At 44.3% G+C, this 26390-nt stretch overlaps 1 protein-coding gene and 1 long non-coding RNA gene across 8 annotated transcripts; both read right to left on the reverse strand.

Annotated features, from left to right (window-relative positions):
- Nucleotides 1–5059: 5059 nt before the first annotated feature.
- On the reverse strand, nucleotides 5060–25761 carry EIF4E3 (eukaryotic translation initiation factor 4E family member 3). 7 transcript variants are annotated; one of them, XM_037385708.1, is made up of 8 exons: nucleotides 25623–25761; nucleotides 24846–24902; nucleotides 16740–16812; nucleotides 14186–14280; nucleotides 12180–12240; nucleotides 8861–8927; nucleotides 6496–6651; nucleotides 5060–5979 (listed from the first exon to the last, which is right to left on the reverse strand). In XM_037385708.1, exons 1-8 carry the CDS (start codon nucleotides 25709–25711, stop codon nucleotides 5948–5950), a joined length of 630 nt encoding a protein of 209 aa, XP_037241605.1. In that variant the 5' UTR covers nucleotides 25712–25761; the 3' UTR covers nucleotides 5060–5947. The 7 variants fall into 7 exon arrangements, with proteins under 7 accessions (XP_037241605.1, XP_037241608.1, XP_037241607.1 ...); XM_037385711.1 differs by having other exon boundaries at nucleotides 24850–24902; nucleotides 25623–25660; XM_037385709.1 differs by having other exon boundaries at nucleotides 5226–5979; nucleotides 16746–16812; nucleotides 25623–25755.
- LOC119147122 lies at nucleotides 10020–12169 on the reverse strand. Its single transcript, XR_005103950.1, has 2 exons — nucleotides 10522–12169; nucleotides 10020–10372 (listed from the first exon to the last, which is right to left on the reverse strand). It is a non-coding gene; the product is annotated as an uncharacterized LOC119147122 (long non-coding RNA).
- Nucleotides 25762–26390: the final 629 nt, after the last annotated feature.

Genomic DNA, 26390 nt, shown 5'->3' on the forward strand with positions numbered 1-26390 from the left:
CACTTGCTGACCGCGGTGTTTTCTCTTTGCACACTTGTACAGAAATGTAACCACAAAATGTTCCTGCAAACTGTTCTCTCATGTGCAAATATAGCTTTAAATTACTTCTCTAGGAAAGAATCCTTACTATTTTATACAAATTGTCTTGCATGTTTATTACACAGAATCATGATCCAAAAAGAAGCGGATTCATCCCATGCTTATTCATAACACTGCTCTCCCTTATGCATTATGAGTTGGAACATACTCCAGGCCCCCTTACATGATGAACGATACCTACTTTGCTCTTCGCTTCCAGTCTGCTCCGATTTGCTTATTTATGGAGCCTTAGCGCACCAACTGAATCCCTGCTCTCCCAGTTTCTCCATGACACAGAGCACATCGTGGGCACCGGGCTTACAGCAGGCGGTTTGGAGGGAGAGCACCAAGACCTGAAACGCTGCTCCTGGCCCCACCACTGTGCAAAGACACCCCAGGGTGGCTCCAGAACTGCTGCGCTTCCCACTGACACTCTTCCCAGCAGCTGGTAGTTTCTCTACCACATTTAAAGTCCTTTCTCTCACCTCATGTCTCGGAGAAGAGGACCAGGCTGGACACGGGGCCACCTGGGTGCACGGATGCCCACCTGCCTGCTCCGGGCAAGCTGCGCCTGTGAGGCATGAGGATGTCTCCCACTGTATTTAGCTTGGCTGGCTCAGCCAGCCCATTCCAGTGTCTGCACACAGCCTCAGGGAGAGTGGAAGGAAACAACGGACCGGCCAGCCAAGCCAAACACTGGAAGGTCAAAGGCTGCAGCGCGGCTTCTTGGAGATGACACATGCACCCGAGGCAAGTCCACTTGTCTCCTGGCGTGGGAGCATCCTGCCGAGCCCTGCACTAACACTGCAGCTGCCAACGCCGGCTCCTGGCCTCGGGCTCCAGCACAGGCTGCCTCCCTCACAGGGATGCAGACTTTGCAGCCTGGGTGGGAGGAAGGTGCTGGGGTGGGTAGTCCCAGCACAGAGCACAGCCCCCCCCTTCCCCAGTGGCGCTGTACGTGCAGCTTCAGAAATCATCCAGTCTTCATTAACTTGTCAAATTAGGAAATTGAAAGCTGTCAAAGTGTAGTGAAGATCGGAGGTGGCTTTTATAGCAAGCTGTGGGATCTCCCACTGTTTGTCTAATCTAATTTCCTCATCGTCATTGTCCTAAGAGAATCATTACAAGAGAAGGAGAAGCAGCCTGATGAAGACATGAATGGTTTCCAGTTGAAAGCACTTCCCTTCCATGTGTGGGTGCAGATGAGAGGGTTGATACAAGCTGCTCAGGATCACTAGTTTCCCTCTGTCACAGACATGTTTGTGTTTTAAGACCACTCTTTAACTTCACCCCCTCTGGTCAATCCTGCCATAGGAAGAATATATAAAGTGATTTCTTTTGTACTGCCATCAACTGGCAAAGGCAGAGCACTGACTGAGCCCCTTCTGACCTGCAGAGCTTTTGTGTTCCTCACTCTGAAGTATTAAGTTAGTTAATTATTACTGAGGAGAGTGTGTCAACCTGTCCTGAACCTGAAACACTAAAACAAAAGCACACAGAAGACCAAGCAAATGCCATAGCCTGAAATGGCTTCAAATTAAAGATGCTGTGATGCACTCCTCTGCAGCAATCAAGCAGCATTGCTAAGGCATGTCATACGATGTAAAAGCACCTTCTCCTCTACTTGCTCCTCTTCCCCCCCTGCTCTTTTTTCAACGTGACTTTCCAAAACAAAACTCTACAAGCACCTCTATGGTGCAAATAAGTCATAGACCAGAATAATTCATTCCGGTATGTCTCTCATTTCCAGGACTATTTGCAAAGGCAGTTAAAAAAACTCCAACAAGAGTACCAAGTGAGAGTGCCCAGCAGACAGAAATCTTAATATGGGGCTGCAGCTCATTTCAGTGCATGCAAATGGCACAAGTGCCTGGTGAACAAACCCCACGTGCTTCTCATGTGGTCTCTCCAACACATGTAGCTCAGTGGGGAGGGAGATGCTGCTGTGCGTGGAGTAACCATGGTGGAAACCCTCCTCCCCGCAGAGGAAGCACCGCTGGGGTACAGCCCCAGCAAGAGGGCAAAGGATTTATTCTCAGGGTGGCAAACACTCCTGTCCTCCAGTGCTGGCTTTTAAGGTGGCAGCATCACAGACCATTCTGGAAAAGCAACAAGTGGGACATCCCCAGCCCCTGCAGCTGAGATAAGGCTCAAGAGGACCCAGCTGCTGCAACAGCAGCGAGAACAAGCTGTCCAACGACAGCAGCAAACCCAAGCAAATTAAGAGTCAATACCATCTTTGCTGGAGAACGAGAGGTTAAAACCGTACCAGCAGCTGGCTGGAGATAGGCTTTTGAGGCAAAGCTGCCATTCTTTGCCTGCTAATTGTTATGTTTTCCAAAGATTTCATCAACGAAGTTGTGTTCAATAAACTGCTATTTAATTACCAGAGTAGAATCCTGTTAATTAGCCAGCCCCAAAAGACAGCCCTTCATCCCTGTTAAGTGAAATCCCCAACTAATCCTTCCAGCAACAGTTGTGTCGCAGCCTGGGGAGCCATGGAGGGCTATTAGAGATGCCCCCAAAGTTGGGGGGAACAATCAGAGCACAGCCCCCACCCGTTGCCAGCACCCCTCTTCAGCCCTGAGAAGGTGCAAACCAGCACAACTGTAATACTCAGAAATAAAAAGCTATTCGTTCCCCTTACCATTTCCTTAGTGGTCCCTCCTGGCTCCATTCGCCAGGGTGGCTTCAGCTGCAGCCTGGCCAGCATCTCCTCTTCCCCCAGGAACGGTACGCCTGCCACATCCCTACGCACAGTCCGTGCTTGCGCCCGTGTAAGAGGCCAGCAGCTCTCCTCCAGCCAGCTCACTGCCATCCTGCGCTTAACACCACATAGCACCAAAGCTTGCCCCAGGAAGATGCTGCGAGCACCTTTCACATGGTGCTATGGACATTTCCAAAACCAACCTTTCCAAACCTTTTGTCTTACCTTGCTTCCCAGGACAGAGGGCAATCCCCATGCAACAGGAACTCCATGCCCAGCAGACCTGGGTGGCAGGACAGGTGTATCGAGGATATAAAATTCCTACAGAATTCATAAAAACAGCCTGGGTAAAGGAGACCAGTGCTCCAGCTACATGAAAGGCTTTAGTGTGACCTGCTACACCAGCAGACACCAGATAAAGCCCAAGAGCAGTCCCAGTGTGGGCAGGTACCAGTCAGGGCTCATTGCCACCCCATGAGAGAAGCAGGTTTCTTTGATCCAGCTAATCACAGAATCGTTTAGGTTGGAAAAGACCTTTAAGATCATCACGTCCAACCATTAACCCAGGACTGCCAAGTCACCGCTAACCCATGCGGCAAGCTGGAGGTTCTTTGCTGTCCATCACCATGGAAAGTAAATGTTTTAATTTTATGTTGAAATGCCAGCAGACATTAATTTTGATAGGAAGTTGTAGGCTTTTCTTTGATATCCATTTAAACAATTTAGGTGATTTTGAAGTAGGGGGGGTTCATTTAATCAAGTTTAATAAAACAGATCTCCAGGTGAAAATAGTAAATGTTTAAAAGATTTAAAAAATTGACTGTTCAACATCATTTGGTATAAATATATCTGTGTTGTGGAGATCAACAGGGATGAAAGGACAATTAAAAAATTCTACAAAGTCTTTAAATTAATGGCTGCAAAATTCCAATATGCAATTTGTTGTGTTCATGTAAACCTACATTACCCCTTTTGATTCAAGCCTGCTTTTGGATTGTGGCATATGATATGCTGAATTTTGGTCAGGAGATATCCATCAACCCAGATGCTAAGTAATAATAACAGTTATCATCAGAATTAAGCCATACAGGAAAAAAATCCCTAATTTTATAGACCAAGGATTTAGAACAACGAAAAATTGACAACAGTTCATAATGTGGGCTTTGGTAGTCAATGTGCTTATCCCATGGCTGAGGTAGTCTCCATCAATCTCTACCCGATGTTCAAGCAGAGAGGTCTTTAATATTAGTGGCATGCAAGGGAAGCACATAAAAATAATTTCCTTCCATCGGATGAATAAAGTAGTATCTTAAATTGGCAACTTCCAGGGACACGACCAGATCGGTCACTTCTGCCAGCAGATCCGACTCTACTGAAGTCAATGTCTGCACCCAGGATGAGCCTGGAGGAGAGGTGAGAGGCTCTGGCTTGTTTCCAAGAGTAAAAGCAAGCAGGGGGTGAGGCAGGCGATTAATTCCCCATTAGTATTCCATTCACATGTCCTCCAAAGACAGGAAAATATTTCAGGTGACAAATCTTGCCCATCAAGCCATGAAGAACATTTTTCCTCATAGTTTTCTACACCTTGCTTCTCCGAAGTCCCTTTTGGACTCTATCACGCCAGCCTTGAGGCTGCCCATGCCCACCGCACTGGGAAACACCAGCTCGCACTGCGGGGGGCTGGGGTCCCGAGGTATCCCTCCCCGCATCCCCTGGGAACAGAGAACCCCTCGCTGCAGAGCAAAGCCAGGGCCACAGCAACGTGTTCAGTTCACCTGGCAGGGAAAGCACCTTCCCACCTTCCCATATTTCTCCAGGGAGCTGGATATCTCCACATAGCAGTTGATGGGTGATGATGTACCTACAAAAGAAACTACTCCATTTCAACACCATTTGTAGTTAAATATAGAATTATTTAAAAAAAAAAACAAAAAAACAAAAACAAACCAAAAACACCAACCAAAACCCAAAACAGATCTCAGGCAATCTAGACATAACAAAAAGGAGTAATACTATACGAAGAAATCCTTGCAGCATTAGATGTATCTTGGAAAGTTACAGTGGTAAAAATTAATCTAAGCAAGGCTAGCTGGGGTATTTCATATACTGTCACTGCATATAATGCCACATCATATGTCACTGCAGGTGTCACATCATAAAATTAAATTGGTAATAGTCTCTATGCTTTTTATTTTGAAACCTCCATCTAACTGCAACTTCAAAATATCTCAAGTATTAACAGAATAGATACAAGAATACATGCTACTAATAAACTTCAGGCCTCTTTTCTGATTTAATAACAGAAAAAGAAATTTTAAAATATTTTTAATCTATGAACAAAACAGCTTCTAAAAGAATAAGTTTTACTGAGAAATACAGAGGTTTGAAAAAGCAGGACTGGTAACATTTAATCTCAGAAAGCAATTACAGAAGCAAGACATTTGAATTTCATAAAATTTGTTTAATTAATAATGCTTATTAACTGTGTGGTTTTAATTCATAAATACAGATAAAGTTGTAAAAAAAAACAAACTCAAATGTGCAATTCTTATTTTAAAATTTGATTTTAATGGCTGCCTCTTAATATATTAAAGATGTGGAAATCAGTTCAACTTGAACAGTTGCCAAACAAAAACCTCTTAACAATGAAGTAATGCTCAGTGGAGTGTACGTTCATCTCTACCTGGCAGCTTCTTCTGGTAAAAGGAACTACACCAATCTTTGGTTGTATATTAAAGCAAACTAACACCTCAAATAATTAATACAGACAAACATTTAAAGATTAACACTGTTTATATTTGTGCATCTTTGCATTTAACTAAATACAGTACAGAAGAAATGAAAGCCTGCTGTCTTAATGAAATGGGAGCAAATATAATCTGATTGAAAAAACAATAGCCAAAATACCTTTTTAAAGAAATTATGAAGAATTAAAAAACCCAGCCAAACTAGAAGCGATGAATTGCACATTTAGCGGTCAGAGCAACTGTTTTTCCTCATTTTCAGTAGCAATAGCCCAGTTTGAAATGCTAGAAACTCAAAGGGCCAGCTGCGTGTGGTGCTTCTGCAGAGCTTCCACCATCCTTCTCATCCAGACCACCTCAAAACACCAAACACCGACACACGTGCTTGGCACAGACTGTGCACTTCATGTTTTTCACATCAGCCTTCAAAAGCATGATGCTCTCTGTGCGCTAAGGAAGACAGATGGAAAAAAAAATAAAAGAACATGTAAGCTCAGTCAAGGAGGTGAAAACATTAAAAAGAGAGAAGACAACAACGTATAAAGCAGTCAAGGAAGACACAACATGCCAACAAGTGATCTTTGGGAATACAGTATTCTAATAATACATTTATCTAGAGCCTAAAATAAGAGACCCTTTAAAATCCTGATTGCAAATGATTCCTCTATGAATACTTAAACTGAACAGCTTGTAGTCTTGAGAGTTATCAAGAGATTTGTCTCTCCTTTTACTCATTTCAGGCATATTAAACATGAAACCTGAAACAAGAATAAAATATATTCTACAAATAAACTAAAAATATCTTATAATTTGAATGATAGCTGGCTTTTACATTGAAAGGACGTAACTTCAATGCCATGAGAGATGTCACGCTTCTAAATGGTTAATGATGAACTAGGCAGGATGTTTCCATGGCAAGACCACACCAGCATCTTGTTGCTCCAATTAACAGTACACAATACTTACATTTATAAAAGACCGCTTTAAAAGATGTGTGTGGCAGGAGTTTACGTATCTTTTCTAAAACTTTTGCTTCACTTGCTAAAGAGGCATTCACATTCCAGACTTGCACAACATCTTCACGGTCACGAATGCTGACACTAACCCCTATTACTTCATCACCTGCACAGAAGAGGAAGCATCATTAAGGAATACTTTAAAAGTGAGACATGTCTAATTTGATACTTATGTATTATAAAACAGCGCCCAAAAGCTGATCTGAAGAAAAAGAGCAATCTCCAGTGAGGAGAATACCAATGCTCAAACCAGACAAAATAGTTACCAAACTGAAACAAACACTGTATTTGTAGAAACTATTGGAAATATTACCTCATTATGGTTTTAGTAAAGTGCCATAGGATTATTCTTCTTTGCTATTAGCACACTTACACTTGAGCAGAAGGGAATCACAAGACTCCCTTCAGAAATTCAGGTTAGCAATATAAACTGCTAAAGATAATTTACCTACAGTAATGCCTATAAGCAAAAATTGGGGGTGAGGGTGAAAAAACTAAAACCCCAAGAACAGTACCTGGCGGAGATCAGGCACCAGCTTTTCCAGACTATGCTTTCTTTTTCCTTTAACTTTTGTCAAGGCAACAACAGGAAAAAAAAAAAAAGCATTAAAAAAAAATTAATAAAACCCCAGTCAGGCTGATGCTGCCTGTGTCGGTAATGCCGTGCTTCGCTGTAGCCGCCCTTTTTGGTGTGAAATTCTGAGGATGCAGCTTTGTGGGAGCTCAGGCTAAGGCCATGCTGCATCTGGGAGCGGTGGCTGCCTCCAGTGCATCCTAAGGGAAGGGCCAGTAGTGAGCATGCACAGCCGGTGTCAGCAGCGCACAGCCAAGGGGAAAAATTACCCCTGTAGGCAGCAGAATATCACATACTTGCTTAAACTGACCCCAAGACCACCCTATCAGTATATAAAGGGCAGGAATGCTCCCTTCTCGACACCAGCTCAGTTACGCGTGTTAAGGATTTTGAAAAACAGCGATTAGAAATGTCTCTCACAGCTTAAGGATTTGGGGCTTGTATTCTGTATCTTCCAGTTCTGAAAGTCAGGAGGGCTATGAGAGAAATCCACTGTTTGAGAAACTCATTCAAGAAAATTTCTGCAGAAAAAATAAAGGCACCAAGGCGATGCTACCAGCAGCAGCCTACTGCAATGTGCCTGCTCCACCTTATTAGCCGGGTGTAAGAGAAACTCTTTGAAAGGTTTTTGCTGAACAGCTCAGCAAACCCGAGAAATGCAATTCTTTTCTACAGAATGATAGAGCAGCAAAGGAATACTCCTAACGGGATATTCACTGTCACTGCAACAGCCAGTTAACCAGATACTCGTGCATAGGAGAGAAGTAAATATGGTCAAAAGAAATGATGGAGAAGTGTCATTTGAACTGAAAAGTTTGCTTAGTAACCAGCTCCCAGAACGCCTTCCCTCAAGGCCAGTGGATCACTACGTTCATTATTCACTTCCACCCAGAAGCAAGAAACAGTTCTGTAATGGAACCTCAATGAATTAAACGGTCAGACTCGTACTTGCTATCCATGACTAAGCAGCAGCATTTGATGACCTATCTTAAGCCAGCTAGTGTTCACAGTCCCTTCCAGGAGTCCATTTCCAAATTAAACATGCAACCTTGCAAGCCTAGAGAAGATATTTATTCTGAAAGCAACTTAGTTAAATTATTACCTCTGACCAAAATCACACGTGAGCTTCTGGATGATTAATGCCTGTTTTCCAGTAAACCAGCAAGTTATTTTAAGAATATTTATATATTCAATTACACTAAAGATTACCTTGACCTAAGCAGAATTTTTAGGCAAGAACGAAGCTATTGCTAACCTGGGCTTCAGGAGAGCCAGGTTTGTGTTATGGCCCTGCCATGGGTCTTTTAATGTCACCCCAGGCAAACCACGCAGCCTCCCTCTGCCTCAGCAGTGCTTCCCCTGGCAACTCCGAACCAGGGGGGACCATGACAGCTAACAGGGGCATCTATCTCATGCAGCTGCTTCCAGCGGTGACACTGCAAACAATCGGTACAGACATGTCACTTGGGGTTCCAGAATCCTGTCATTGGAGAATGAATATTAATCATTTAAATAGTGGCTAACAGATAGATATTTAACAACTAGAAAACCTGCTGGCTTCCCAGGGAACCAAGCTGTTGAGCTTGAGTCTTATGTCAAGACAGTCAGAATACCTTGTCCTCCTCTTAATGACAACACGTATCAATGTGATTTCCAGCCCTATACCCCTTTTTTAGCAGTGTTTCCATGTTCTGTATTCAAACTCAAATTGTCATGCTAGCCTCAATCATTTTTAAGTTACCTGCTGCACAACAATCTGTAAACTGCTCTCCAATAGTTGCTAACAGTAGCTCTTTCCAAACTGCAGCCTAAGAAGGGGGAGAAAAAAAAAATTACATTTGCATTATTATTTTTTAATAAGTTAGGTTTTCTGGCTCAGTTTTGAGTGCATTCTCTTTCCGAAGTTATCTAGACAAAAAGGTGTTTACTGTAAGTACGTGTTTTGTTACATAAGTAATTTCCTTAATCCAGTTGGAGCAAGAATTTAGACCCTGAAAATACATGCTGTTACACAGAATTGTTTAATAAATATTTTAAATATTCAACCATAAGTTTACCTTTGCTATATCTGTGTGCAGAACTCAACCTGAACGCATTAGTTAATGCAAAGCCTGAAAGTAGATTTCTCCCAAGAATTTCCCATGATAAGACTGTAAGATCCACTTGTGATCACTTGTTTCTACAGAAAAGAATAACCAGCCACTCTAAGAAAAGTACCTGAAAACCCTACCAGTAAATTAAATTGATTTTATATTTAAACATCATCTCTGATTAGTCTTGACTATGAAATAAGTCCATCTTTCAACAAGTTCAGTTTGCTCACTAGAGAATTAAAACGGGGGGGAAGCTATCTGCCACTTTGCTTTAGCTGTTAGACTAATGACATCATTACTTGCTTTTGACACTTGTTATCATGTAAGCCACAGCCCACACAAAATTCCAAATGCATCTGGACCAACCTAATGCTCTAAAGTGTGGGTTTACAGGGACAGAATATTTTTATTTATTTTTTAAAAGAATACATCAAGATATGTAGCTGTTTACCCCACCATAATAACTTCTTCGTATGCTACTTTCAAGGAACGTCTTTTCTGCTATATGAAGTTAGCTTGAGTTTTAGTACTATTAAAAAAACCCAGCAAATCAAATCATAGAATCACAGATACGTTTAGGTTGCAAAAGACCCTTGAGATCATCGAGTCCAACCGTCAACCCAGCACTGCCCAGCCCACCGCTGACCCATGTCCCTGAGCACCGCGTCTGCGCGGCCATTAAACACCCCCAGGGACGGTGACCCCCCCACCTCCCCGGGCAGCCTGGGCCAGGAACTTCCCCCCAAGTTCCAGCCAAAGCTCTCTGCAATGCACCAGGTTAAAACAAAAAGCAAGCAGCCACAAAGATGACAAACTAATAAACCACTTTAATGGTGTTTCCAAGTACTCCTAAGCCACCTTTTAGAACACAAAGGATCTCTGTGACTCATTATCACCTAATCCAATGCATCACATGAAGCTGTGCTACGGGAGCATCTGATGCGGTGTCTCCCGAGAGGCAGGCTGAGGACGTCAGCGTGCCAGCCTCTGACACGGTGCCTTTTGCCTGCCCGTAGAACAGCCCAGCGAGGAACGATGGCACTGACCACGCACAACCTCAGCAGCGGGCACAGTCGCTGCCGTGACTGGCCTTAACAGGCTCAAGGGTAGGAAGCACTTCATCCAGTAGTAGGCCTGATCCTGCAACTGCTTACGAGCATCTAAAAAAGGTATTAGTTTTCATATTAAAAATTGGGATACAGAAGTGTCACTGTACACATACAACATTTAAGTGTCAATATTTTCTCAGTCTGTTCTTCTTACCACTGGAAAGACTGATATCTTTAGAAAAAAACTACATTTTCCTCACCAAGAGCTGCTATAGCATATCGTCTTGAGTTAGGTCTGTACAAGATGGTTCATCTTAGCCAAGGAGATGCTGTGTGCACATGTGACAAAGAACAAAGCCAAAAAAAAGAGAAACAGGCAGAAACGTATTATTCAGGCTATTTGCAGAGGCACTAAAAGCTGACTGAAGTTCACCTTCAATTAAACCTTTCAGAAGTGACCTGCGACATGCAGTACATAGTCTGAGAGATCAAAAAATATCTTTATTTCAAGAAGGGGCTGTCATTCAGCCTCTGAAAAACATGGCCTCTGAGGTCCCTAAATTCACTGCCCAGTAACGCAGCTCCCCAAACCACCTGTCACTTCAGACAATCTTCACACCTTGATTATAAGAGGAGAAAGAAAATTTCAGTCTTTTGTGATCACTGGGGACTGCAGGGGAGGAAAGCTGCAATTCACATACGGGGGAAAAAAGCCCACAGGCAAAAATCAATTAACTTTTGGCTGAAATTTCAAGTACCATCTTTCAGCATTTAATGCCTTCTGCAAAGCTGTCACATCTTTCTGACACTTCACTTTTCCTGTTTAAAGGCCTGATCCAGAACACACTTATGCACATAAACACCACGTGTGAAGAGGTCAAATCTCCTTACCGTGACAGTTCACAGAAGTTACTCACATGCATTTGATTAGGGACGCAAAGAGAAACCCCATTATTTCAGCAGGGCTAGAACAACAGCATGCCTGAACAGGTTTTATCTTTCACATTTTTTAATTAAAAAAAAAAAAAATAGGAGGGGGGGAGGTGGGGAACTGAGCAGCACTACAGTTTCACAAGATGCAAGCGAGGTGATCTGACAACTCACTGTTGCCACAGGGCATGATCCTACTTGTCTTTTTACCTTTACCCCCTATGCCCATCAAAACACTCTCCTGGCCATACACTCAAATTAAGAATAAACTGGAAAAGAGACTTTTTGTGACAGAGTGCATTAAGCTGGCTCGTTAACCCATCCAATGAACAGCAGAGCCAGTGCAAGAGGAATCAGGAGAGAATGAGGAAGATCTTCCCCTTTCCAGTGGGAGCAAGCCATGTGATGGGATTAACCATCGGTGGGAATGACGCCTGGGTCCAGTTTGGCTGCAGGAAGTCACAGCACTGCCCACAGCCGCACACAGGTGCGAACAAGCCGTGCCAAGGAGAAATCTCCTACCGAGTCTGACAGAGGGGTTAGGAGCATTTCAGTGATACTCTGCAAGTTGGGCTGGACTCTGTGCCTGGACCTTTGAAGAGCATTACTGAGGTTCTAGCCATAATTTAGCACATAATGTTATCAGGAAAAGATTTTTCTGTTTTTCTTTGTGTGCTTGTAAGCAGTCTTGAGAACAAAGGGCATTGTAAGATACCGTGTGTCCAAATGGAAGTGGAATATAACGCTGCAGCTTTTGTTTGCATGATAATACACTGACAAATATTATCAAAAGCAAGGGACATGGCATTATTGTAAAAGAAACTTTTGCTTATTGTCTTAAAATAAAAGGTTAGAGACATTAATACAGCGTTTGATTGTTGTATTGCATGATGTCAGAACTAAAAAGCTTTACAACAGCCTTATCAGATGGAACTTAAAGAAACCCCATTACTAAACAAGGTCTAAGTAAAGTGTCAATATAACATACCGTACTTTCTTTAGGGACCTTCATTTTCCATATGCCTCCTTTGGCATTGCTTTCCTCTTCCCTGGTTATGGGAAATAGGTCAGTGAACATAAACATTCAAAACCACATCTAGATAACTCCAGTTTAATTTCCCCAGAAAAAATCCCATCTGAAATGCAATTACTAACTCCAGGTAGCATGACTCAAGTTAGGTCTTCTGACATGAAAGAGAATTCTCCCATTGTTCATACGAAGTGTATCTCCCAACACCTAATCCCTTTCCTAAGTTTTGTGTGTTGGAAAAGACATTTTCCCTGACTACAGCCCATCTTTGAAGTGGCTGCACACTGTATGGGAACAAGCCACAAAATAATTTTATGTTTTACTATGGTAACCTTTTATTTTGGAAAAACTCTGGCGTATTTTCACAGAAGCGGCTTATTACATTCAAGTTTATCCAATTTAACAAAAGAACATGAGCACACTTCATTTCAGTTTTGTTACTAGCTAGAAATTAATTGCCCTTATTAAAAAAAAAGACCAAAGCTGCCCAAGATCAAGGCAGACATAATCATTAAGCTGCCTTGAAAAGACAAAGGCGAAATGTACAACCCTGTGAGCATCTCAAGTTAATTCTGTCACAATTATTTTATAAGATTTTAAATTAGGCCTTCTAGTTTCCTGTTAGAACTCTCTAAAAGCAAAGTTAAAGGAATAACCTAAAATACACCTCTGGAATATCTAAACCCGGTATGAAACCTGTAAGTGTTCCCCAGGACCAACCCAGACAAACACTGGGGAAGGGAGGGGGAAGCTTTGGGATGGCATCTTCAAAAACCTGCACTCCTCAATTCTTAAGTCAAAATTTGTTTTTCTTCCTAAAAAACTAATGCAGCATTAGCCAATATACCATAACTGTAATCTGAGAAAAGCTCCTTGGCAGTAATTACTGAAAAATTAGGGGGTTACTGATGAGATCAATCTCTTGCAATCCCTTTCCTAAAATAAAAAAAAATTTCTTTTATTTAAGACTTTGATGTATCATTTTCAGAAATGATCTTTGCATGTCACACCTCGAATAGTCACTCACCAAATGAAAACCAGAAAAAACAAAGAAACAAATCCCCTAAGTGTTCTCGCTTAACCTTGCAGGCAGATGAAGGCTTGCACACAACAGCCCAGTTGATTTATACACACACCCCCCAGCATCTTTCAAATCCCGTTTAACTATCCTGACTAGTCACAGTATTTTTGGAAAAGTAATGTAGACCTTCAGATGCATTTCACTTCAGAGAATTATTTACTTCTTTACTAGATCAGGACAGAAATCTCCTGTACTAAGTTGCCGCCCAGTCAGACACACTACGATCAAGTTCAAAAACTCTAATCCAATCACAATCTATGCAAACGATGCCAAAAACATCAAAACTCCTCAGAAAGTGCCTGGGATCTCTTATTGGGATGTGGCAGGGCTGCGCCAGGAAGAAGGTATGCAAAACTCAGTTTCTGAAAGGAAAACATCAATTATATCAATGCTTTATTCCATTACTATCCTACAATCAAGTAGGAATTTGCTGCAATGAGTCACTTCGTAATGTCTAAAATTCCTTTTAATCCAAGGTGTATGTGCATCTACATGTGTACGAAGAATACTGCTGCACAGGTGAGGATAAGGATCGCCAGTCATTTGCACCATTAGTATACTAGCTTCAGCAGAAAGAAAAAAAAATGCAAGTTAAAAATAATTCAAATAGAAGTCACATATCCTGTGTACTCAAAATTCAGAGTCATATTTTGATTTCTTAACTTTTTTTGTAATTTAATTTCTTTCTTACATTTACATTCAGAGGTGGACAATTAAAGTGCAGTCTGTATTTTGTCACTCCTACGATCCTTGGGATATTTCTTTCACAGGTCTCTCAAGTTGAGGCATTCACAGGCAACAGAAACAAGACACTCCTGTCCCACGCACACCTCCTTTCTTCTTCCACTGCCCATTCCCAGAAAAATGTCTAATGATAACATACCAAAGCGGCCGTCTTTCTCCCCGCATTAAATGGTAACTACATCTCAGAGGCAAATTTGTCACAGGAGGAATGTTGTTGTAGACACTCCAGAAATCCTTAAAAAGAAAAAAAAAAAAAAAAAACCACACAACACCTAATTGCATTAAGGCAAGAGAGTAATTTTCATGCAGATTTACCTCCTTGGTCGTTTTTTCTAGAACAATTACGTATCTTGCTCCTAGAGAACTGGCACCTTCCACGTTATAATAAAATGCTCTGGAAAGAGCTTGTTGCAATTTCACTTCTACTGTTTTGTTCTTGGGGTTGTTTTTTCATTGCCAGTTCTGCATAAGGTGAAGGTAGAAAGAAAGGAAGCACTTGAACTGTGGATTATTTTAGAATTAAAGTCCTTAGGAATAGAGAGAAAAAAAAATCATCAAAATCAGAGTTACACTATGTATGTCAGAAAAAACAATACAGAAAACTTTCTTAGCAAATTAAAATATATACACTTATATCAATTAGCCATCTTGCTTAAGACTAGTCTAAACTTCTATGATTATTCTGAGTAAAAAACCCGCTACAAACAGTAATTCTGTTAAACAAAATGCCTAACTAGCAATCCAACTAGTGTGTCTAGATCACTGTGAAAAGTTTCACCCAGATGCAAAGAACAAGAGAGGCACAAGTTAATACCGGAATGGGGGAGAAATCAGAAGATCCAAGTTACCAGGAACCGTCGGATTACTTCCCAGCATTTCAGCCAATAAAAGCAGAAGCTGTCACGCATGTTTGGGGTGGATAAAAGGCACCAAAAAAGCAGTGGTGAGCAACAGGGAGGGACAAGTGAAAAGATCCCCGGCCCCTTTCTTCTTTACCCAACAATCAGGAATATTAAAGGGTTTTTAAAGACTTAAGTTGCATCAATATGCAGTGATGCAATATTAAGCATTAGCACAACTCATTATCTGATACTTAATCATCAGCATAAATTTAAAAATAAAAGAGTGCAACATTATGTGACAAATTTTTGTGGCCCTTGGCAATTCTACCTCCAAGCCATTAAGAAGAGATGGAAGACTATTAAAAATATAAAACCCAGGTATAAACGTTACCTGCGTACCCAAACCCCAAAGCTGCTGACAGAAGTGGAAGGAGCAGTGCTGCACTGGCAGGTGGCTGCGGAAATATTTGAGAGCTCTTGTGTCCTGAACCAGGAAGCCAGTTGGGAAGGTTTTGTTTTGGTTTTTTTCACGTGGTGCATGCCAGCATCCCTCAATGACTGGCTGCTGCCCATGAAGGACAGCAGTGAAGTCAATGAAGATTTTGGTTCTGCTTCCTCGAGGAAGATGATACCTACATATCACAAAATATGCACAGCAAAAGGCATCAGGAGCCACACTGCCAGCTTCTGACAGCCTCATCTAGACCACGAGGCTTCCCAGGAGACCTGAGGGAGATCCTGTGTATTTTAAACCCCAACCTGATGAGAAGAAAACCAATTTCAGCCATTAAAACCTAATCATCTGAAGGCCAGATTCAGAGTGGGAAAACTGAGAACACCAGATACTGTGTACAACAGCCCGTGGCCTTAAGCTGTCCTGTTTTCAGCAGGAACCACGGCAACCCATTTTGAAACAAGCCCACTTCTGCCATCAGCTTGAACTTCGGAGTGTCACTTCATTGCATGACCCACGGGGACATTCTGCTGACACAGAGAGGTGAGAGGGAACCTCTCCCAAAGATCTGCAGGACACTTCCATGCTTTATGCCAAAGAATTTCCACTGATTACTTCATCCCCAGAAAACTCCAAAAGCAATGCAATCTCATGCAATGTACAGGTTGTGCAGACGTTAATGAGAAAGCCTTACTTAAAACTCTGGTAGATCACTACGGCTGGGCTCCTTCAAAGGGAAGGTTTGGACATCATCTTAGAATTTCAGAGATTTAGTGAACTAGAGTCAGCCTAGCATTAAGGTGAGACAAATACCAATTCATTACACTTCACGCTAACCGTGAATGCAGTTTTACTTGCAAGAGAAGCCCACTGCTAGGCACAGATGACACAGATACGCAGAATTTCTCATTGCTGTACTGCATGACTTAAAAGTGCTTTAATTCATCAGTTTGCTAGAATCTCTTTTTCTTTAAATTCATGCTCAAGGGGTAAAAGAAGAAAAAAAACACAAGCTGTAATTTTGAGTCTTTGTGTAATAATTTCCTGTATTTAAAAAAAAAATAAATAAATGAGAAAAGGCAGGAAAAATATTTAAAATGCATCAAATGTAACAATCCAATGGAGGTACAGTTGGAAACTCTGGGAAGTTTAAGAAGAGGGGGCTTGCCTGATCAATGAGCTTCCTCTTTTCCTGGTGTGGAAAGCCACATGAAATGCAGGCAATGACTGAGTCACCCTACACACAACCAGTACCACTCAGTTCCGTCCCACAGGTGAGCAAAGCCACCAGTGTGGCTCGTCCGTGTGAGCCAAGCCAAAAGGCAAGGTGCGCAGTGAGAGCATGGCGCGCAGTGAGAGCATGGCACACAGTAGCCCCGGCCAGTGCGGCCCCTCACCTGTACCGTGCGTGCCGTGTAAATCTTCTTCAAATGTGATGCATACTCAGCCGCCGTCGTCCCAGGGAGCGACCTTGAAAACAAAGTCGAGGCTGATAAAAATATTTCTGTTATCAAGGGAGGAGAAGAGAGATGGATGGGGAAAGCAAATCACACCAGCGTGGATGTGAAATATTCATGTGTCAAAGCTGCGTAATAAACCCTAATTCCAATTATCGCCAATCATTTAAAGACAGGATTTTAAGTGCTTCTATACTTTTGAATAAGATTCACCCAGTATTTTTGAAAATATTTTGGTTCAACAGCTGGATTAGGGCTTTTAAACCCAGACGTTTCAAACCAGTGCCCCCACACACACACCTTCGGCCGGTGGAAGGGCTGCCTGTACGGGACGGCGGGCTCCTACCCCGACCGTCCTTGTAACTGCATTTCGTGCGGGCCAGAGCCGCCGGGGGCGGGTTGCGGCGCTCGGTGCCCCGCACGGTAACAACCACCTCACCGGCGGCGGCCGCGGAGCAGCGCCGAGGCCCCGGGCAGGCGCCGTGCCCCGCCGCGGCCGCTAGGTGGCGGCGGCGCACAGCCCGGCGGGGCGGGGGCGGAGCAGCCCCGCCCCCCCGCAGCAGCCCCGCCCCCCAGCCGCGGTCCCCCGGCGTCCCCGAGCGGCGGGCCGGGCTGGTGGGGGAGCCGGGCCCAGCGGCCGGCCGGGGGAGGGAGGAGAAGGCTGACAGGGGATCCTACCGGTGCATACAAACATCTTAAGGGCAAGTGTCGGCCGGACGAGGCCAGGCTCTTTTCAGCGGTGCCCAGCAACAGGACAAGGGGCAACAGGCACAAGCTGCAACACGAGATGTTCCACCTGAATATGGTGAAGAGCTTGACCTTGAGGGTGACCAGCACTGGAGCAGGCTGCCCAGAGAGGCTGTGGGGTCTCCTTCTCTGAAGACATTCAAACCCGCCTGGATGTGACTCCGCAGCCTGCTCCAGGAGAGCTTGCTGTAGCAGGGGGTTGGGCTGGGTGGTCTCCAGAGGTCCCTTCCAACCCTGACCATGCAGTGATATCACCCAACGCATGCAGGAAACCTTCAAGACCAGGCAGCTCACCCACCACCAGCAGCGTTTATTTCTTCCAGCCATGCCTGCCAGCAGCGCTTCCCGAAGTCCTTGGCTTGGTTTCATTCCAGACTGTAGGGATGCACTGATGTATGCCTGGCACAGGTCGGCTTTCCTAGCTCACCCTCACACTGACTATTCCCAATTCCCACCTGGAGCTGTCCCCTTTAGGCACACACAGCACTGACTGCACCCCATCATCTTAAACGTCTTTTCCAACCTAAATGATTTATGATCCTATTTATAACCTTCATCATGACTCCTCAGCGCATGAGACGCAGGACGGTGCATCCACACCCTTGACACCACTGGCTCCTGTCACCATACTACCAGCACATCGTACACCCGTCGGACAATTCCCAGCACACCCCCACAGGCACAATCTGGGTGGAAATGAGGTCAGAATTGCTAAGGCACATTCATTTTGTTAGAACTGGAAACCTAATTTCCACACACACACCCCTAGAAGCTGAAATAGGATTTCTACAGACAAATCAAGATCAACAGACAAAGCAACCTCCCATTGCATCTCAGAAGAGGAAACAAAAACGTGTAAAATGACTAAATCTGCAAACAGAAGCGACAGAACGGATTTAAGGAACCACAAGAAAACACAGCTGTTGCTCAGATACCTGCTAAAGAAAGGGTAAGAGCAAACCGGCCCTCAGTAACCCTCCCACCAGTGCGGCTGTTTGCCCTGATACCTCTTATCAGCATGAAACGTGTCCAGGAAACAAAAGTAAAGTTACTCTCAGTTGTTACAGATACCATTTAGGCTCTGAGGCAAAACCTAGATATTAATGTAAAGGAAGAAATTTAGTATGCAAAAATACTGAAACAACATCACAACTTCAAAACTATAATAACAGCCCCAAGGCTTTTGGAAGACTCCTATCGAAATAAGTTACTTTAAAAATGCATATAAAAAACAGCAGAGAAATCCCTCCCAACTTTTTCAGTATTGAACATGCTAGCATCTGCTTTACTATTTGTCTGTTAATAGGAGTACATTGCAACAGTGAAACTGATGAGAAAACAGTGTTACATGTCCAAATCTCATCAGAAAGTCACTTTAACTAGAGGTTATAAAAACAAACAAACAAAAAAAACCCCAAGAAATCATTATGGCAGAGGTTTTAGTCTGTGGCTCATGAACTATGAAAACTCCCATGGAAAAACTGATAACCTGAAAATAACAAAAGGCAAAACTTCCACCAACGTGCTCAAAAGGAATCATCATAGTACAGTTTTTGGGGTGGTTTTTGTTTTGTTGTTTCGGGGTTTTTTAAATTTTGTTTTGTTTTGCTTTTCCCTTGCACTTTACACTCAGCATCAAGGAAAAAAATAATCACAGTATTTAACAGAGTCAGACAGATGGATTTTGAATGCACAAAAAAAAAGTAGGCAGTTAAAAGCAGACTTTAAATCTTACCAGGTGATATAAGTGTTTGTCAGTAGAGATTTTGCAAGAAACCACCCCTTGGTTTTCCCTTGTTGCTGACAGCAGTAGCGCCTCTCTGCTAACACTGTGTTTTGTGTATAACAGCACAAACAAGCAAAATCTGAGGCAACTTTGCCTCTTATTGTCTCACACCACTGCCCAAGAAATCCCTTTTCTTAGGCGCTACCTCTGCCGGTTTGCTAACCTAGCCGTCACCAACACATACGGGTTAACTTTGTTGTACAATGTACAGTATCACACTCTCTGGACTCGCACCAATACTGCCACTGAGATGTTTCAATAATATGGTCTACTTGAATACAAGATTAAAATCTGTTCTCTAATGATAGCCTTCAAAAGTTATCTAGACCATCACAGTAGCCATTTAGCAAATTCAATGCCATTTAAAAAAGCAGCTGAGACAGACAGAATATCTCACTTTGAGGTTATAAAATTATTCATTTTGATAGTTGTAAATAATATTTTCCAGAGAAAGTATGTGATCAGCTAGCAGAAAACACCAACCGAACAGCAAATTATCTGTTTTAAAAGTTAAGGTGAGTGACCATTTCTTTCTAACACCCTGCCTGGCAAGTGCCCCATGCCCACAAGATTACACCACATTAATTATTTCAGCATTTCACCCAGCTCTGCAAAGTGTCAGTGATTTATGGGTATGTGCATGAACCCCAAAACTTTTTTTTATTTAAAAAAAAAACAAACAAACAACTATTGAAAAGACTGCAAATGAGAAAATGATTACACGCATCAATTTAAAAGTTCAGGATCATTTGCTGCAGAAATTATACCTGCACAAATTTGGTTTAATGGATGACTATAAGGCAGAGACAGTATTTTAATCGCAGACAGACAGACAGAAGGAAAAATCCCAGAATTTCCTGCAAAATCACAGACTACTGACAAATCTGAACCACAATGTTTCTGTCATAGCCACCCATAAACTCAGCAAATCAGCACCGATGACACCTGAGGGGGCTTTGTGCCTTGAAACCCATGAAATTGTGGTGGTTTGTGTTTTTGTTTGTTTTTTTAACCGAGTACACTGAGTAATTTTAAATTAAGATCATACAAATGGCAAATTACTTCCAAGTGAAGGGATCTGTAGAAATTCCTAGTTCTGTAACTCTTCCAGCAAACACTTACACTATAAGCTAGGAGTAGTGAGGTGGTTGTGTACTTTGCTAAAAACCTCAATACACATGCTACTTACAAAACAAGAACACTGCAAATACTGACCCTTGAAATGAAGCCATCACAGGATTCCCCCCCTTTGAATAATTTTACTGCCATCAACAATAAAATTAAACTGATATGCCATACTAGACTGTCAGTTATTGCTATGGTGAACAATTCATTTCCAAGTAACGCAACAGCCCCTGGAAATCCCCACGAGCGCACTGACAGGAGGGGACACACATGACAGCACCAGCCAGGCACCCACAGCTCTTCGGGTCCCCCGTGGGTCCCCCATGGACAGCCTGCACATAAAATACTCAGCAGTTCTGGACTGCCTGGTCTGTGCCCTGTGATGTCACTTTTCCGCATCTTCGGAATCTTTATGGCAGAAGTTATAGTGCAGTATCAGGAATAATCGAGTTGGCTCGTCAGGCCAGACCCACCATACAGCATCTCACAGGTGGCAGTTACAAGTGGAAGGTGGAAACAGGAATAACCTACACAAGCTGAATCCTAATGCCAGCTTGCTTCACTACTCCTTCATTATTCCAGCGCAAATAAAGAACAAAGGATGCAAAGATAAATTCCATTGTTTCATCCATGAATAAACCTCCAGGTGGCTGTGCTTATGTTAATGTCTGATGCAGAACTGTAGCTCTTCTGTTCCCCTGCAAAGAATTAAGGACAGAAGTTTTTTCATGTGTGCTCACACTAGCCTTTGTTTCCCAGGGGGGGGAATCTCATCACCGCTTTAGCAGGAGCTTTAAAAGCTGCCAAGCACTTTTGAGAATACCCCTGTAAGTACTTAGCCACAACTGGTTTTGGTATAAATAAGCAAAATATTTACTCTTACAAAGCATAAACTCAAAAACATGCTGTGGCAACTAAATCTGGTAATCCATTCTGAATACAAAGACTGATTTCAAGCCATCAAAGCCTGTCAAAATGCATTTATGGGGCTGAACGTTCTTATAATATTAACCATCATTTTTCACTGTAAGCCACCTACTCATAAGCTTTAATAGATGAAACAGATGATCCTAGATAAATAAGATTTTGCTATAGGGAAAAAAGGAAATATATTAAGTTTAGCTTCAAATATCTGATGTGTTCACTTATGAAGATTCAGAATTATTATAAAAATGGTTCCGTTATCAGAATTTATCTACTAAACTTTCCAAACAAAACTGTATAAACATAGAACTCATCAGTATAACATGCAGAGAGAAAAATCAGCACATAAGGATAATTTGTTTATGTAAGAATATTTTCACTTTCCTGAAGCAGGCTAATAACATCGCATTATACTTGACAATGTTCATAAGCATATTCTTACCCTCACGAAGATACAGAGGATTTAAACTACTCTTGCAATAGAAAGAAAATTACCAAAAAAGCACTGTTAGAAGTCAGGCAAGAAGGCAAGGCAGGCAGGCCACGGTGCTGCAGTGCGATCTGCCCGGCTGCACGCTCCCATGGAAGCGAGCACACCTTTGTCGAGGTTTATCTAGAAACAAGACTTCGGTACTAGGCTTTGTGTGGCGTGTGCTCAATTTCTGACAGTGCTGATTTGTATAGAAGGGTACTGGTACATTCCTTGCCACTGACTGCAAGCGGTCTGTCAGCAATGCTGGCAGCTCCAATGCAGTCAGATCTTCACAAAGCGGCTTTTTGCAGTGACGCACATCATCTTCATTATCATGTGCGCACACACACACGTTGGGCTAAAAACTGTTACGCTGACAAGAACTCCCGTTTCTTGTCATAAGCTGAAAAATCAGGCAGCTACTAGTACTAGTACGTTCCCTTTGTTATTTTGGTAGGAAAGGCTTACCTGGTGCAGCCTTAAACATAAGATGGCATACAATACCCTCGCTAATGTCATGATTTGCAAAGTTCACAAAGTAGGATATTTGCATCGTGTCCACATGCACATCAAAAAGCATCATCAGCTTCACAGATTAGTATTTACACAAAGATTGCACCCAGATCCACAACCCCAAATCCCACAAAGGGGATTTCAAGTGCCTATCACAGCTAGTCATCTAGGACATCCCAACCTTAGATGGTCATTTCACTTCTCCTTTTGTGCAATCCCCATGTTGAAGGTGCCAGACAGCATGAACACAGTGACCAGATTTGTAATCCTTGGTTTTAATTTGTTACAGTCAGTGATGCATATTGACCCTTTGTTGTAAAAAAATTGAAAGACTACACAGTGTAGCAAAACTAGAAAGGTAATCTTGCATTGCAAAGCCAGAGGCCACTATAAGCAGGACCCTGCACCAAACCAGATCCTCACCGAGATAAACATGATTATGAAGAGCCACCAGCATGAATCAGCTTCAAGGTGGCACCAAATGCATCTGCAAGACTTGCTGAAATTCCCCACACCCTCTAACATCACTGCAGCCAAAAGTGCTATGAGTGAGGTGTGTAGGTATGCACTTGGAAATGTGCAGAATGGACAAATGAAACAGCAGATCTGAACTCTGGGTTTCAAAACCTTTAGCACATGACCTTAAAATGTTTTAACAGTTAAAAAGGAAATCCCATTTCTCTCAAGAGAAAAACACCTGACAGCTTTTCTGTCTTCTATGAAACTGCTGACCTGCAAGCATTTGAAGATCATAGGTGGGATCTTATTTGTCAGACTGATGAACAATATTCTCCCAAACACTTTCATCACGCTCACTTTCCTAATGCATCTACAGGGTAAGATAAAAGAGAGCGATATCAGACTGTCACTATTTCAGAAACACATACCAAGAAAGGCTTAGCAGTTATGGGAAAGGCAGATGCCCTGTGACACGTGGAAGATAATGGCAATGAACCAGAACCTGGTCACAGGATCCCAGCCTCCAGATGCTAAGCCTGTGCGGAGGCATTCACAGAAACAAGTGCTGAGGTAGATTAAACAAAGGCATTTACTCCTGAAGCAGGAGATAAAAGCAAGGTCATGAACCCTAAGGGAATCACTCGGTAGTGTATCACCAGTTGTTACAGAAAGTACTCCTTAGCTGATGGGTATTTATTTTAACCATGTGACTTAACGAAGATATATTTTAACATCTCCAAAACATATTTCATGGATGTGTCTCTCCCAGCAATTTAATAGAAAAAGATACCAAAGTCTATTTATCCTTAATCATCTCTTCTTGGTTTTCAGGGCAAGTACAGGGTAAAACATACCACCAGACAAAAAACAATGCCATATCATGAGGAAACATCACTGCCCCACACTGGTGTTACTAAAGTGAGTTAAAGCACCCACAGTTACCTCCTATGGGAAGTCCACCCTACGGAACCCTCAGCAACAATCCCTCTGTCAAATCTGCATGGTTGTCCCAACAAATGTCGCAGCCACTTCTGTGGGACTCTGTAAGGAGACATCCACCTCCACACACCATAGTAAATGAAGTCTGTGGCTCCATCTCATGCATGTTTTTTAATGCCCTAAATGGTTTTAAAATGTATGTGGCGGGCTGCCCCCTGCTGTGGGCCAGGTGCCCCCCCAGCCGCTCTGTCCCTGCCCCCCCGGGCACAGACCATCTCCCCAGGGCCGGCTCAGCCCCTCACACCCTGCGGCTTCTGGCTGCAGCTGCTGCCGTGCTGGAGCTTTTCCCTGGGGAAACCAGTGATCCCAGAGCCGCTGGGCCTGGGGAGCGCTGGGCCCAGCTGGGAGCCGGCTGGCAGGGGCGGCAGCGGGTGTGGGGGCAGCTCCGGGCAGCCCCCGCCGCCAACACACCCAACGTACTCACCCCAGCGTACACAACACATCTCGCTTGTGGCATTCGTGTTCCCTGCTGTTATTCTATCACTGCTGATGGCAAACAAAACACAGTTTTGTGTATATATGGTTCCTTTTCTTTTTTCATATACGTACACTCTTGGGTTTATAAGTTAAGGAACAATAATACTACCTTATTAAATGCACTTATATGTGAACAGAAAGAAGAAAAAAATAAACAGAACAACTGAATTTTAAGAGTCCAAAATAGGGTGGAACCAAGACTTACTAAAAAAAAATCGTGACACAAGTCAGGGACTTGAAATAGAATTTAACTTCCGATGTTGGTTATAAAAGATGGACATGCTTATCTCCACATGGCTTGTGTAAACAGACAGATCCGGATGGTGGCTTGCCTGAAGAGCAGCACAAATGCTGCCTTTTGAAAACACACAGACAGCACAACTCGGATCCCAAACGGGATCGTAACTACCTCGTGAGTTCAAAAAGATTGATCAGAAATAATTTGTGGGGTATTTATAAGATTTGATTGGTAGAACCCAAGCATGTTCGTGCGTTTTCAGTTGTTACTGAGAGAGAGAGAGAGAGAGAGAGAAGACAACGTTACCCACGGTGTGGGGCAGCACATAGGGACAGACAGGCCAATGCAAGAGAGAACTTTCTTCTGGAGTCGGGCGAGGGGAGAAATAACAATTAGAAAACTGAGAGAAAGGAGATGCAGAGATTCAAACCAAAATGCCAGAAAAAAACCGCATTAGAAAAACAATAGCAAATTCTGGTTTTAAGCTCCCCGTTTCAGTTTTGGCACTGGCACTTTCCCCCTGTGCCCTGCCGCACGTACCAGGGGGGAGCTCCCCTTGCAGCACCCTGGGGACCACAGCCCCCAGCGCACCAAGCTGTTTCAGCTCATCCTTCAAAACAGATCACTCCAGGTTTGAAGAGCCGATCACCTACAGGAGTCGAACCTGGCTACTAAAGCGTTCTGAACTGGCCACGCCGCGGCCACCCAGTGGGCTGAGGGGCGAGGGCCAGCTCCACCGTGCCCACCACCGCAGCGCCTGACCTTCAGCCTTCTATTCCTGGGGCTCGCCAGCGTCACGGCTAAATTTAGAGCTCAAAACACCGCCGACGTCGCCGGAATCCGTGTGTGCCCGTCGCACCGCAAAACGGAAAGCGCTGCCGACACCCGTTCGAGCCCCGAACCGCCGCCGCCCGCCCCGACGGGCCGGGACGGCGCCGTGCGCGCCCGGGGCTGCCCCTGCCGGGCCCCCGCCCCACGGCCAGCGAGGGCGCCCCGGGTCGGGGATGCTGCCCCCCGCCGGGCTTTGGGGGTTCCCACACACACACAGGCTTTAAGCCCCCCGCCAGCCCCGGCCCCACTCACTTGTCCAGCCAGAAGGTCCAGGGCGAGTGGAGCGGCAGCCGCGGGGGCTCGGTCGCCTGCCCGCCCCGCCCGGGGGGGCTGAGCGCCATCTCCCTGCCCCGGCCGGCCTGCGCGGGGAGGGGACAAGGGACGCGGGAGGGGGGAGGAGGGGGCGCCGGGCGAGGGGAGGGACGCGGGGCTCGGGCAAGGGGAGGGACAGCCGCGGCCAGGGGAAGGGACAGATCGTGGAAGCGTTTAGGTTGGGAAAGACCTTTGAGATCATCGAGTCCAACCGTCCGTCAACCCCAGCACTGCCCAGCCCACCGCTGACCCATGTCCCTGAGCACCGCGTCTGCGCGGCCATTAAACACCCCCAGGGACGGTGACCCCCCCACCTGCCCGGGCAGCCTGGGCCAGGCCTTGGCCACCCTTTCCGCGAAGGAATTTTTCCTGATATCCAACCTAAACCTCCCAGCGCAACTTGAAGCCGTTCCCTCCTGTCCTGTCGCTTGTCACCTGGGAGAAGAGACCGATACCCCCCCACCGCCCCGTCAGGCACCTGCAGAGAGCGATCAGCCCCCCCAGCCCCTCCTCTCCAGGCTGAACCCCCCCAGCTCCCCCCGCCCCCCCTCAGCCTTGTGCCCCAGCCCCTGCCCGGCTCTGGACACGCTCCAGCCCCTCAGGGTCTGGCTGGGGCTGAGGGGCCCAAACCTGAGCCCCGGCTCCGAGGGGCGGCCGCACCAGCGCCCAGCGCAGGGGGACGGGCGCTGCCCTCTCCTGCTGGCCACG

The sequence above is a fragment of the Falco rusticolus genome, chromosome 4 (genome assembly GCF_015220075.1).
Source record: "Falco rusticolus isolate bFalRus1 chromosome 4, bFalRus1.pri, whole genome shotgun sequence".
In the NCBI taxonomy this organism is placed as follows: Eukaryota; Metazoa; Chordata; class Aves; order Falconiformes; family Falconidae; genus Falco; species Falco rusticolus.